This window comes from Pipistrellus kuhlii, unplaced genomic scaffold (assembly GCF_014108245.1).
Source record: "Pipistrellus kuhlii isolate mPipKuh1 unplaced genomic scaffold, mPipKuh1.p scaffold_m20_p_14, whole genome shotgun sequence".
NCBI lineage: Eukaryota > Metazoa > Chordata > Mammalia > Chiroptera > Vespertilionidae > Pipistrellus > Pipistrellus kuhlii.
The window spans coordinates 21392821-21407058 of NW_023425449.1; the positions used below are offsets into that span (position 1 = coordinate 21392821).

At 37.6% G+C, this 14238-nt stretch overlaps 1 protein-coding gene across 16 annotated transcripts in view; it reads right to left on the reverse strand.

The window, feature by feature from the left end:
* The window catches only part of TAF2 (TATA-box binding protein associated factor 2), a 60365-nt gene that overhangs the window by 45389 nt on the left and 738 nt on the right, over nt 1-14238 (reverse strand). For 6 of the 16 annotated variants that reach the window (XM_036436863.2, XM_036436862.2, XM_036436859.2 and 3 more), the window contains exons 3-5: nt 6190-6350; nt 2102-2220; nt 415-556 (exon numbers count right to left, since the gene is read on the reverse strand). In XM_036436863.2, coding sequence (XP_036292756.1) covers nt 415-556; nt 2102-2220; nt 6190-6350 — 422 coding nt within the window. Of the gene's footprint in view, nt 1-414; nt 557-632; nt 953-2101; nt 2221-6189; nt 6351-9651; nt 10010-14238 lie in introns of those variants that run through there. The other 10 variants (XM_036436868.2, XM_036436865.2, XM_045581397.1 and 7 more) reach the window with 8 other exon arrangements.

Genomic DNA, 14238 nt, shown 5'->3' on the forward strand with positions numbered 1-14238 from the left:
TCAGAACAGTGATTACCCTTTGGCAGGAGAATATCAGGTAGGGAAGCAGTGAATGGAAATGGGTGGGAAATGGACTCTGAGATGCTGGTAATGTTCTTTTTCTTGATGTAAGTGTGGATTACATAGGTTGTTCACCTGTGAAAATTTATTGAACTTTTTATATACAACTTGTGTAATTCTTTGTTTACTTCAATATAAAGTTAAAAAATAAAGCACCTGAGATGATTTTAGAACAATATACTTACAAATGAGAGAAAAGAAAGAAGACATATTAAGGAGGAATAATTAATAGAACAAGAAAGGTAGACAAGATTGGAGGAATCAAGCTGGTACTTCTCATTTTATACTAAATACATGTATTGTATTTACATTGAAAATGAAATTAACTAAAATATATAAGAATTAGTAATCTACCTTGTGGAATTCTGATACCCACAAGAGAAAACATGAGCACCTCTCTCTGCCATACTTCCCTCTACACTGGGTACCACAAAATGAAGACCTCCTTTTGGCTGATCCAAAGAAAAATTGATGTGTATCTTTAGGACCTTTAATTCTGCAACAAATAAATACACACATGCATTGATACATAAATATATAATTAGTGGTCTATGTAATAAGAGCAAACTTACACTGAAGATAAAAAGGCTCATGAAAAACAACACTCCTTAACCAAATTCAGGTTTTCGCCATCTCTCCACCAAGGTTAACTCAATAGATTGCCTTCACAGATGTCCTTGGCTCCACTCAATTCTAGTCACTGCTCTGTTCTTGGAAATGTAGCTTTGGCTATGCCATGTCCTCATGTCAATATTCCTGACAATGCTACACTGCCTAAAGAAAAAATCACAACTCCCACATTGGACTTGTCCTCCTCTTAAGTCCTCCCCTTCTAAGTCTAATTGAAGACTTACTTTTCAGGTTAAACATATGGTGATGGAAGATTTGACTCTGGGTGATGGGCATACAATGCACATACAGATGATGTATTATGAATTGTACACTTGAAAACTATGTAATTTTATTAACTAATGTCAGCCTAATAAATTTAATAAAAGTTAAAGAACATAGAAACCCCCTGCAAAAAAATTTTAAAAGCATACAAAAAGTAGACTGACAAAAAGAAGAAAAAAAAAGTTTGTTCTATTATTACATTTCCCCACAGACAGTTAACCATAGTTGACTCTGGGAGTAGATGAAGAAGTGAAGGGTAGATGGGAAAGTTTACCCAAGAATTTACATTATGCATTATTTATTACATGGTGTGTTTTTTGTGGCTTTGTCTTGCTTGATTTCTACAGAGTGTTTTGCTTTCATATTATGTTTAGAAGTTGTTTCTTTTAATTTCCCCAAAACATTATAATCATATGTACTATTTCCCATCTCTGAACACAATAATGACTTTCCATGTTTGTACCCTAAATTAGGCAAAACTCTCAAAATAATCCACACACACACACAAAAACTAGTAAAAATATGTAAAATCAAAACAAAATGTCTTTTTTACTTCCTTATCATGGTTAATGTTTATAAGGCCAAATAAAGGTAGGCAAAAATTTATATAAAATAATTATAATGGCCATAAATATATTCAAAAATATAAAAATTTAGAAATTATAAGACTATGTTCAAAAGTACAATATATACAGTGGGTGCTATAAATCCTATGTTTTAGCCTTGACTCTACTATTAATTAATGACCTTCTGCAGGTCACTTACTCTCTTTCAACTTCAGAAGACTCTTCTATAAAAGGAAGAAATGATGATATTTTAGGATCCTTCCTGCTATAAAATGCTGTAATTCTAAACTAATTTGATATTGTGTGGAATAGCAAATCTTGATAAACTGTTCCAGTCATCAGACTTTTTTTTAATAACTTTCACTTTAAAAACAACAGTGAAATTAGTTGATTTCTATCACACCCCTTTATTGCTATTTTCCTGTTAGCCTGTGATCCTTAATGGGGGGGGGGGGGGGGGAGATTCTAACTTGTGATTATTTAAATTTACAATTTTGACATCATTTTCAGGTAAAGGTTCTAGTCACTGAACCTAACCTGACTGATTGTATTGCACATTCAATATAGTCTTTGTATTTTACCATCAACGTGTTTCCATAACTCTGATGGAACCTTAATACAAAGTTCTCCATTTCCTGCATCAGGATCCACAGCACTCACAGCAGCTGCATAAGCATTGGAAAAATAATTGAGATTTCTCCTGGGGGTAAAAAAAAAAAAAAAAGAAAGAAAAGAACTTTAACAATATGCCATATAGTTTACCAAGCATTTTCTTAAATATTTGATATCACAAATAAAGCTGTTATGAACAAACTAGAGGCTCAGTGCACTAATTCATACATCAGTGGGATCCCTTGGCCTGGCCTGCATGATTGGGCCGAAACCAGCTCTCCGACATCCCCCAAGGAGTCCCAGACTGCGAGGGTGCAGGCCACGCAAAGGGACCCCACTGGTGCACAATTGGGGTCAGGGAGAGACACGGGAGGTTGGCTAGCCAGGGAGGGACCACAGGAAGGCTCCAGGGCATCTCTGGTCCATCTCACTTAATCCCAATCGGCCAGATCCCAGCAGCAAGCTAATCTACCAGTCGGAGTGTCTGCCCCCTTGGTAATCAGTGCACGTCCTAGCGACTGGTCAACCAGTCGACTGTCTGCCCCATGGTGGTCAGTGCACATCACAGCAAGCAGTTGAGCAGCCTTAGCATATCATTAACATATTACCCTTTGATTGGTTGAACAGCTGATTGGTTGACCACACACTTAGTATATTAAGCTTTTATTATATAGGATGAGTATCAGTTTATTTGTGACTTTAATTTTCATTTCAGGAGTACAAATACCCAGAAGTGGGCTCGAGAGTGATATGGTAAACGTACATTAAGTTTATAAGAATCTGCCGAATAGTGTTCCTCTGTGTTCCTATCAGCAGAATATGAAATTGCCAGTTGCTCCTCCTCATCATTGTCAGCACTTACTTAATGTAACATCTAATTTTAAAGACTACTTATACATCTATAGATTACAATTTATTTTCAATAAAATTTCAAAAACAAGAAATTTGAAAAGATAGTTAAAGAACTTGTAATTTCCCCGTTATCTGTGAAATGCAAAATTAAAAAAATAATCATTACACAAAATGCCAAATTTATTAGACACCACATATTAGGCTGCTCAATTTCTTTATGGGAAATTATTCTCTTAATGTCCTCATTTCCTCAGAAAGGGTAAAGTGATCCAAATAAAATGGTGAGTCATTAGAAATGAAATCTAATAGGAAGTCAGTTATAAGGAATACTTTTCTCATGGTTTGGAATTCAGTGTTTGCTTTCATAAGAATCAAATGTTTTCTTTCATAATAATCTCATAAAAGCCAAAATCTACAAGGCAAGATTATAATAAATGTTTTCAATTTTCAGAATAATAATGACTACAAAATATTAATGTGCTCTTGCCCTATAACCACCCCACCCCACCCCAGTCCTCCTTGAGGAAATAAACCTGAAACGAGTAATGCTGTAGGGGATACTGACAATTAAGATGATGGAATCCTATACAATAAAGAGCAAATATGCTAATTAGACGGAATAGCAGAACAACCATTCAGACAACCATCCAAACGAGTTTCCAGATGACTGTCTGAACAATCTTCCAGACGAAGCCAGGGCTGCAAGGGCCGAGGAAGCTGGGCCTTTTGCACGAATTTCACGCATTGGGCCTCTAGTCTATTATAATCATCCACATTATATTAAAATAATCTGTTAATTCTTTGTTAAATAAAGAACATGTGCTTCTTAAAACTATAGTTACAGCCCTGGCCGGTTTTGCTCAGAGGTTAGAGCACTAGCCCACAGACCAAAGAGACTTAGGTTCAATTCCCGATCAAGGGCATGTACCTGGGTTGCAGGCTCGACCCCCAGTCCCAGTTGGGGTTTGTGTGGGAGGCAACCAATCAATGTGTCTCTCTCACATCCATGTCTCTCTCTCTCTCTCTCTCTCTCTCTCTCTCTCTCTCTCTCTCTCTCTCTCAAAACCAATGGAAAAATTATCCGCAGGTGAGGATTAACAACAAAAACTAAAGGTGCAGATTTTGCAAGCCATAAGATGCAATAATTTTTCTCTATTTTAAAAATATTTCATGGAAACACAATTTACATCAGAAAAGTATATATATTCTAAGTATATAGCTCGATAAACTTTCACAAAACCAAAGCCAGTATGCAGAACAAGAACAGAAGTTTATCAGACTCTAGAAGCCCTCTTGTGCCCTCTGATAACCACTAACCAAGCCCCACTTCCCACCACTAAGGAAAACTCTTTTTCATGATGCCATGTTCTTTGGAAGCTTGTTTAGACCAAGTTAATGGCATTTTAGGCTTCCTCCACATGAATAGTTCACTTTTTGAATAATGAGAATTATATGTGACAGGGGAAGCCATCAGGATTTTAGAGATGCTTAGGTGGGGCATGGCCAAAAAAAGGTTGGGAGCACTGCTTTAGATGGTGATCCTCAAGCTTTAATTTGCATCAGAATTATCTGACATGCTAGTTAAAACACAAGCTGCAGGGCCCCACTTCTTGTTTTCAGTCAGTAGTTCTGGGTTAATGCTTGGGAATTTGCATTTCTTTTATTTTTTATTTTTTATTTTATTGACTTTTTACAGAGAGGAAGGGAGAAGGATAGAAAGTTAGAAACATCGCTGAAACCGGTTTTGCTCAGTGGATAGAACGTAGGTCTGTGGACTGAAAGGTCCCGGGTTCCATTCCGGTCAAGGGCACGTACCTTGATTGTGGGCACATCCCCAGTAGGGGGGTGCAAGAGGCAGCTGGTCGATGTTTCTCTCTCATCGACGTTTCTAACTCTCTATCTCTCTAAATTCCTCTCTGTGTAAAATCAATAAAAAATATATTTTAAAAAAAAAGAAAGTTGGAAATATCGATGAGAAAGGAACATCGATCAGCTGCCTCTTGCACACTCCCCACTGGGTGTGTGCCCGCAACCAAGGTACATGCCCTTGATAGGAATCGAACCCAGGACCCTTGAGTCCGCAGGCCTAGGCTTTATCCATTGAGCTTAATGGATAGAGCCAAACCGGTTTCAGTGGGAATTTGCATTTCTAACAAATTTCCAAGTGATGTTGATGCTGCTTATCTGGGAGTCATACATTGAGAAACTGCTGCCTTAATGCACTTATTCATCTAAAGGAGTACCTAACTGAACAGTTTATAATTTAAAAAAAAAAAAATTTATAATTTGGAACATTCTACCCCAAAACACTGAGAATCACAGAAATGATATAAGCCAATGCTATCAAAGCTTTGAAAACAAAAGTGCCAGTATTTAAATCAATACAAATCTTACTGGAACAAAATCAAGTAAAATGCCAAGAAGAGCCTTAACAATGATAAGTAATTTATAATTCAAATGCAAAAGTAACTAATCTGTTCCAAAATACTTACTCAACTTTGCTTATGATCACAACAACTGGAAATTGTACAAATGCCAAACAACTAGAAAATAATTATCCAAGCTACAGCAGACTAAGTGGAATGTTAATAGATGATAAAAATAATAAAAAATGAAGCCTATCATACTAAACATGGAAAAGTGAAAACAAAGTATTTAAATGAAAAAAGCAGAACACAACACAACATATGTTTACTGATAAAAATCACAAGTAGCTTCAAGACATGCAAAATTTATTTAAGATAAAGAATGAGATATTTCAGACATAATATTTTAGTATATGATATTCTAAAGTAGTTAAAAAAATTTATAGAATATTTTATCTGGTCTATATAGATTATGAGGACCATCTAACTTATTAAAATTACATTTAATATTTATGAAGTAAACATTTGTTAAAACATCAAAAGTAAAAAAAAAAAGAAGTGGCTAAGAAAACTTATTTAAAGTTCTCCAATAGTACTTCTTTAAAACTGTAGACTAAAAAAGGAAAATTTAATAATTTACTATGTTGGGCAGAGCTAGTAAAATTTTTTAAACCAAATGTACAGAGTGGTAAAAGCAACAGAAATTATAATTAGAAAAAAAGCAAACAAACCTGGAAACCAGAATCTAATAATAATCTTGGAAAACTCAACTGAAAAAATTAATCAGATTATGTAAAAATGACTGTTATAAATAGCAACTTTTATAGTGTATAACTTACTGTTTTGATTCATTGTGACAAACTTCCAAGGTCGGATCATTATAAATAAAAGCAGCTTCTAAATCATTGATCCTTACTCTGTATATTCTACACTGTTTGCTGTTCAACTTGATTCTATTCAAGTTTGCAACTGTGGGAAATATAGTCAGTTCCACAAATCCCTGTAAAGACAAATAATAATAATTTCATTATAATTAAGATTGGTATGTTTTAGAACATATTTTTTCGATTTCACACAGTACACTCCATAATCCCAAAGAGCTATCTACAGACAAGTGCTCTCCAAGTATCTTCATTTCAAACATGTCCTAGGGACTGAGTGGATACAAATTATGTATGCTTTATCATTCACTACCAGTGAAAATTAGACCATCTGCTAGGATAAAAGTAAAAGGCCTCACAAATGTAATAATTTCTAATTTTTCAAATGTACTCTCAAATGTAATAATTTCTAATCAAACTGGAACCCAAACAGAGAGGAAGGAAAAAAGAATGACAGAGCAGAAAGAGAATCAAAACCATGTCAGTAAGTGAAAAAACATGCCCCCCACCGGAGAAAAAAAAAATAGGATAAAAAAAAAACCTATATCAATGAAGCTAACAAATATGAGTTACTATTCATAAGAGGTAAATCAGAAATGTGAAGAGGCAAGTACAGATTTTCAGTTAAGTACAGAAAATCTGTTGCTGCCTCTTAGAGCAGCAGATACTTCAAGATGCTGGATGAATCCCAAACAAGTAGACCCAGAGACCATACACATGTAGTTCTACCATGTTAGCTGTGTGGTGAGCAATCTATCTGAAAAATGTACCTAAGACATGAGACAGCTAAATACACTGACTGGCCAGTGTTCAATCAATTGGAAAAGACAAGACGAATGAAATATGGAATATCTGTCCAGTAAGTTAAATAAATATCTTAGGGTTGAACACTGATGTTCTCAAACACAAAATATGGGAGGGCATAAAGTAGTAACATTTCAGGGGTTGCAAAGTGAACAGAAAAACCTCAGAGGCTGCAACAGGAAAAGCTAAGATGAAATGTAGGCAGAAAACATAGAAGGTCAGTTTAGAACAATTATAATGGCTACTGTTTAATGAGCTCTACTGTACACCAGATATTATACTACTTTCCTATGTTATAATTCCAATAACTTTAAAAGGACTATGTTATACATTTTTAAATAACAGTTTAGAAATTATATTAACAAATGGAAAATTGAGATTCAAATCCACTTCTAAATGATTCCAGTTGATTTCCATCCATTATGCCATATCTCTCAGTGTAAAGCTTTTAAAATACATGCAAGAATTTTTAGATAACATCCAACCCAACTGCTCAAAAACCTAGACATCCAGTAGCTTTTTTCCCCTCCTTCCAAAATAAGAGAAGAACAATATATCCTTAAACTAAACTATCTGGATAGATCTATGTAAAAGCAAATGAGAACAAAAAGAGCAAATGCAAAAATATTGTTGATGAAGTCTCTGTGTTTAAAGGTGTTAACTGTGAGCAATTGTAGGAAAGAAGATCCAAAAATCCCTTAATTAGCACATCAACAATGCACTTACCAATCTACACAAATGATTTTGGATCAGTTGAAAGACAGCTAGCAGAACCAAGATAATGTCAAAAGTAAACCAGAAAAGATTATGGAAAGTGCTGTCAACAGCTAGCTATATGGGTGAGACATAAGAACAGGATTTGGTTAACAGTAAACTGAACTAAGGTTAATAGTAGTAAAATAGTGAGTGATGTATCTTTCGTGAAGATAAGGAAAGCCCAGTCTCCTTGAATTATCAGGTCTCTGACACCACCTAGAGCCCTAACATGTACCTGCCTGCAATGCTCAGTCCCATTGATTGGCATCCTTAGCAGCTGGTGTAACTAAACTCCCAAGTCACCTAACATCTCACTCACTCTCATCTCTTCCTTGTTCCTTGCTCTCTCCCCATCTCACAGCTGACCATCCTCCTAGAGTCACTACACTACTTTAAGTTAACCTCTACTGCTGCCACTCAACCTTTTCAAAAAGGATCTCTACATGGGGATCGACCGACCACATTCCTCACGTAGACTCTGCCTGAGCCTGCCTCGCTGGTTATCTTGTCACACACTTCTCAGTCGTGGAACTTAGTCTCTCACCCTAAATGTGGTTGCACAGTATTTACCGATATTTAACGAGGTGCTATGTTTGTGGAGAAATGCCGTGTCATTCACAACACTATTGATGCTGAGGGTACTTGTCAGTGTAGGTCATCTCCCGAGTCTCATTGTTGGTCTTAAACCTTAGCATGCGACACCAGTAAATGCCCAAAGCCCACTTACACTTACTTTACAGTGGGCGCAGCTGTCTTTGTGTGAACAGGTGGAACAGTAAGGACAAAGCTCTGAGTGCCCTGAAGGGAACACTACCAAGGGTAGGCTGCCTCGTGTAGGAGCCACCGTGTTAACATAAACAATCGAATCAGGCCGTGGCCACTTAGTTAACGGCCATGCGTCCAAAATGGAACCGTCCCCATTTCTTCCAGATGCGCTGGAATGTTTAAGTCGCCATGATTATCTTTACAACCAGAGGTGTCACTAACAGTCTGATTTTAAAACTGGGAGACCAGAGTGGATACGCGAGGTTTGTGGCTGTGGACAAGGTCCGCCGCTTGCCCCTATGGATGCTGAGGAAACTACAAGGTTTGGGCTGCTGCAAAAATGTTCCTTTGAACATATTTTAAATTGTTAAGAAAAAAGATAATGTTTTGTATTTTTGTTCCACGTGATTGGAATGACTTTTAAGTATCTGCAAATAGGTTAATTGTGAAGCATTAAGCATTTACTGGTGAAAAATGTATATATTCCCATTCCAGGAAATAAGTGAGTAAAACTGAATAAATGCTTTCAAGTTTACCATAAAAAAAAAAAAAAGGATCTCTACCTTCTAGCCTTACATGAAATGTCTCTTGAATCCCCCTTGACAAGAAATTACCTTTTCTTTCATTCAATATAAATTAGAGGAGAGGAAAACTAGTTTCCACTGCTACTCCTGAACCATTTACAGATTTTAGAGCATGCAGTCAATGAGCAAGGGTAGTTTAGTGTCTCTGTCAAATTATATGTACATGTTCTGGGGACAGACTGCCTGCATTCAAATCCCAGCTCCACCACTAATTAAGTGTATGATCTTGGGCTAAGTTACTCTAGCTATCTGTGCCTCAGTTTCCTCATCTGTAAAACAGGAATAATGACACTATCTACCTTCTAGTGTTCTTATGACAATGGAGCAATTTAATATACAGAAAGCACTTAAAAATCATAGCTAGCATTTAATATATGCCCATTATTCTTTTTTACTTCTTTTCCTTTGTGTTCATACCATACAAGTAATATTATCCTCCCAAATTCCCCAACATTCACTGAAGGCTCAGACTCTCCCATTCTAACCCATCTCTGCCATCACTCTAAGTTACCTGACTGAAGGTATATCTAATCCATTGAGTAACACAGCTTCAAAATTCCTTGACTTCAATTCCTATGATCTTCACTTCCATTAAGAAACAACAATCAAGATCACACTTTTGAAGACACTTTATCCCTCTAATGCTGACATTTTAAACCAGAATGCCTATCCTTTTGCCCTTATTACTTCTCTCCCAGTTTTCCTCTTCAGCCACATTAAATTCTCCTGCTCCTTAATCTCCTCCAGTTTCTCACTACAATCCTTCCAGGACTACTTTCTTCTCCGTCCTCCCAAGATCCTTAACTTCAACCACTCTTCCACCATCTATCAATTATCTTCCCCCGCTGTTACACATACTACAATAATTATTACCTCCTGTTTAAAAACGATTCTTCCACTAGTGGTGATCCTCCATACTATCTTCAAAAATCCTGCTCTATTAACAGCAATCTCCTCTCGATATAGAATCATCCCCCATCCTCCCCCTACTACCCCCCCGCCTACAAACATGTTAGAGTTTCACATATCTTGCTTTTAAAATCTTGAAATCTATGTCAAGCTCAAATGAATTAATTTCTGCCCCTTTCCTAGATTTATTATATCTTGTTTCTAAACTGGCATTAATCCCTGGATTTCCAAACCATACTCTATTAGTCAGACTAGAAGTCTTTGGAGGTCAAGTATTAAAGGCAATCATGACTCAAGTCTATCTCAGGTTAGGACTACTGCTATTTTCCCAGTCCCAGAACATACAGTACATACTTCAGTACTTGGCAAATCCTCATATTCATTCTCTGACCAAGGAATGAAGATTACTATAGGGCTAAAAACACCACTGGACCACTTATTTCACTTCCCTAAGATAATAAATCAAAGTAACTAAACATGCCTGGGGAACTGCAGAGATTAATGCCACCAGAGATTTGAAAGATGCCTACTACATCTTCATTTAACTCAATTATTTGGCCAATTCAAGTCAAGTAGTTTTCGGAGAATGATAATGAAGTATCACAAACTTGCCAATCATGTTTGCAGATAGAGAATTTTTTAAAAATATATTTTATTGATTTTTTTTACAAAGAGGAAGAGAGATGGATAAAGAGTTGGAAACATCGATCAGCTGCCTCCTGCACGCCCCTACTGGGGATGTACCTGCAACCAAGGTACATGCACTTGACCGGAATTAAACCTGGGACCCTTCAGTCTGCAGGCTGACACTCTATCCACTGAGCCAAACGGGTTAGGGCCAGATAGAGAATTTTTACTGCAGGAAATCAGTACAGCTTTTGGTAACTAGTCGTGCAGCTAATTATCAAGTAAATGCTCTCTTACCCCCAATTCTTACCCCTCCCCCCCCAAAAAAAAAATCAGAGGCAAGTTGCCTCCAACATAGAAGCCCTTCACTGTCACCTAGCAATTAATATCAGCTCTCGATCTCAGTCAAACATATTCCAAAAGTCCCTTAGTTGCAGGATAGTCCATAGAAAGTTACACTGATTTTTAACAACATTATGCTAACTGGACCTGGAGAGAAAGGAGTAACAATGCTTTAATAATAAAATAAAATAAATACAGATGGCAGAGGATAAGCGTTAAATCACATGAAAGTTCAGGGACTTGACACATCAAGAAGCTTCTAAGGCTCCAGTGGTCTGAGGCATATAAAAATAGATCTAAAGTGAAAGAGAAGTTGCTTCATTTTGCACTATCCACTAAGAGGGAGAAAAAAAAGAGAAATGAAACTTGGCGGGTTTCTTCAGCTTCTGGGCATTCTGCTTCCTAGATAACCAATAAGGCTTACTGAGGGGTCCAAGGTAAGAAAGGGTTCAAGCAGGCTGTGGTTCAAACTACCACCTGGGCCTTATGACTCAGCATATCCAATGGTATTAGAAATGTCCATACCAGATAGACATCTGGCTTCCAATAGAATGATGGTGCACATTCCAGGGAGTAAGGGCATGACCTCTTTTGCCAGTAACTATTTTCATTTGCAGAGCAACTACTGGTTTACTACTAGATCCTGCAGCAGAGACTGAACATATGACCATGGGACTTCCAAAGACTATGTTACCTGAAATGACTATCATGAATTGAGTACAGCATGAAGCTCTGAAGAATAAAATTGGGCATGTGCAGCAGCTTTCCACTTTTAAACAGAAACAACACATCTGAACTAGGCCAAGCAGATTTAAGCACCAACAGCATGAACATGTGACTCAGAATCCAATGGGACTTGCTCCCACTGCTTTCCACGTCTCCCTCATTCCATACCTATAGCCTCATGGAAAGCTCCCCGTGTTCAAGCAGAATAGGACAAAGCACAAGTCTGAATTATAAATAATTCTAGCACCACTGAAGTGTAGCCCTAAAAGACAATGCAAAGAAAATCCTACAGTGGAAAGAACACTGGGGGGAAAAAACATTTGGTTGTACATTCTTTGCAGCAGTAGAGATGACCTCAAGTACATGTCTACACTGATCCACTGGCAGTTAAATACTCATGGGTTGGCTGGCTGGTCAGGGATTTGTAAAGAACAAGATTAAAACACTGAAAATTATAAAATGGTGGAGAAGTTAAGTATTAGATTTCTTAGACTAGGGATAATAAGAAAATATTCATATTGTTATCACATAAATGACCATCAGAGGGCACCCATTGCAGAAGGAGCCCTCAAAAATCAAGTGGCAATGCCCTAGCCCAGTGGTCAGCAAACTGCGGCTCAAGAAGCACGTGTGGCTCTTTGGCCCCTTGAGTGTGGCTCTTCTATAAAATACCACAGCCTGGACGAGTCTATTTTGAAGAAAGGACCAGTCACTTGGTAGAAAAATAACATTAGAGAGTATGTATCATAGAGGGGGGGACAGTGATTTGTCCTTACAAGAACAGACACATATTCTAGATTTCCCTTCCCTAACTACAATATACAATTAACCCTTAAACAACTCAGGGGTTAGGGGCACCAACCATCCATCAAAAATCCACGTATCACTTAGGTCAGCCCACTGCATCTGCAATTTCCAACTGCAGATGAAAAATACAGTTGACTCCTGAACAACATGCCAGTCCACTTATACACAGAAACTCACATGAGTGGACCCAGACAGTTTAAACCTTTGTTTCAATATCCTATATATACTTTCAATCAAGTATATAGGGAACTGTGGCAATGAATTCTTAAAACACACCAAACTTACTGGTTTTGTGCTATGCCCTACCATTCAGAAGAAGCTGGCATGATCCATTACTAAAGGCTCAGGTATAGCAACAATTGAAAGGCCTCTAACAGGATGCTGTCTTAAGCTAGTGGACAATATACAGGGTCACTTCTTCACAGCTCAAACAGAGCAGGGAACCAAGGGGTAAAAGCGAGAGTGACTATTTTCACTATTGCACCAAAAAGGCCACGGAAAGGATTTTCGCTTCCAGTCTTTGTGACCTTGGGTTCAATGTGTTCAGAGGTCCTAGTGGTCGAGGGAAAAATGCATCCACCAAGGCACATAGTCCTGCTCCCATTAAACTGGAAGCTGAGACCGTCCCTTGACCACTTCAGGTTCCTTATACTGAACCAAGAGGCAGAGAAAGAGGTTACTGCACTAGCTGGAATGACTAATCTCAATTAATTATCAAACAGGAATTGAGGCTCTGCTGTGCAATAGGACAAAAATTACAGGTGGAATCCAGGACATTCACCAGATTGCCTTAGCTCTCACTTGACCAATAATCTTACTCAATGGAAAACTGCAACAACTCAAACAGAATAAGCAAGGATGCAGATCCTACAGGAATGAAGGTTTACATCAGACCAAAAGAAATGCTAGCAAAAGGAAAGGGGGAAATGGAGTGGGTGGAGGAATAAGGAAACTATATATCAACTTTCACCTTGACACCAATAAGAGAAAGCAAGACTGTAGCAATTAGGTTCCACATTCTTTTACCCAGTTTTCTTTCCCCTACCTACATTAATACAGTTTTACTACTCACTAAATGTTGTATCTTCCCTGTCCAATTCATACAACACAATACATCTAAAGTGTCCTTCCATAAGATACAAGGTAAAGAATCATATGCAAGGAATACTGAAAAAGAAATTCCTTAAATGAGGAAATTGGACCTAATGAATCTTTATGGATTCTTATAAATCCAAGATTCTATGACTCTTATGAAAACATGACATTTTAAAATCTATACAGATCACCTTAAGTTGGAGAGGAAAGTTCATGCATACCTCAAAGAAAACAAACTCTCACTACAATTTTCGTCTATTTAAGACAGTTCCCCTGAGAGAGAAACTTAAGTTCTTGGATTGTCAAGGACTTTCCTAGAATGGAAACATTATCCGAAATCTATACATCTAAATGGCGGGCGGGGTACTAGATTTCAAACACCTTATCTAAAATTTCATTAGTCACCAGTGTCACATAAACCAGGTCAGCCAAGAATCAAAAGACAAAACTGGGCCCTAGCTGGTTTGGCTCAGTGGGTAGAGCATTGGACTGTGGACTGGACAGTCTCGGGTATGATTTGGTCAAGGGCACATACACTCAGGTTTAGGGATCCATCCCCCAATAGGGGGGCGTGCAGGAGGCAGCTGATCAA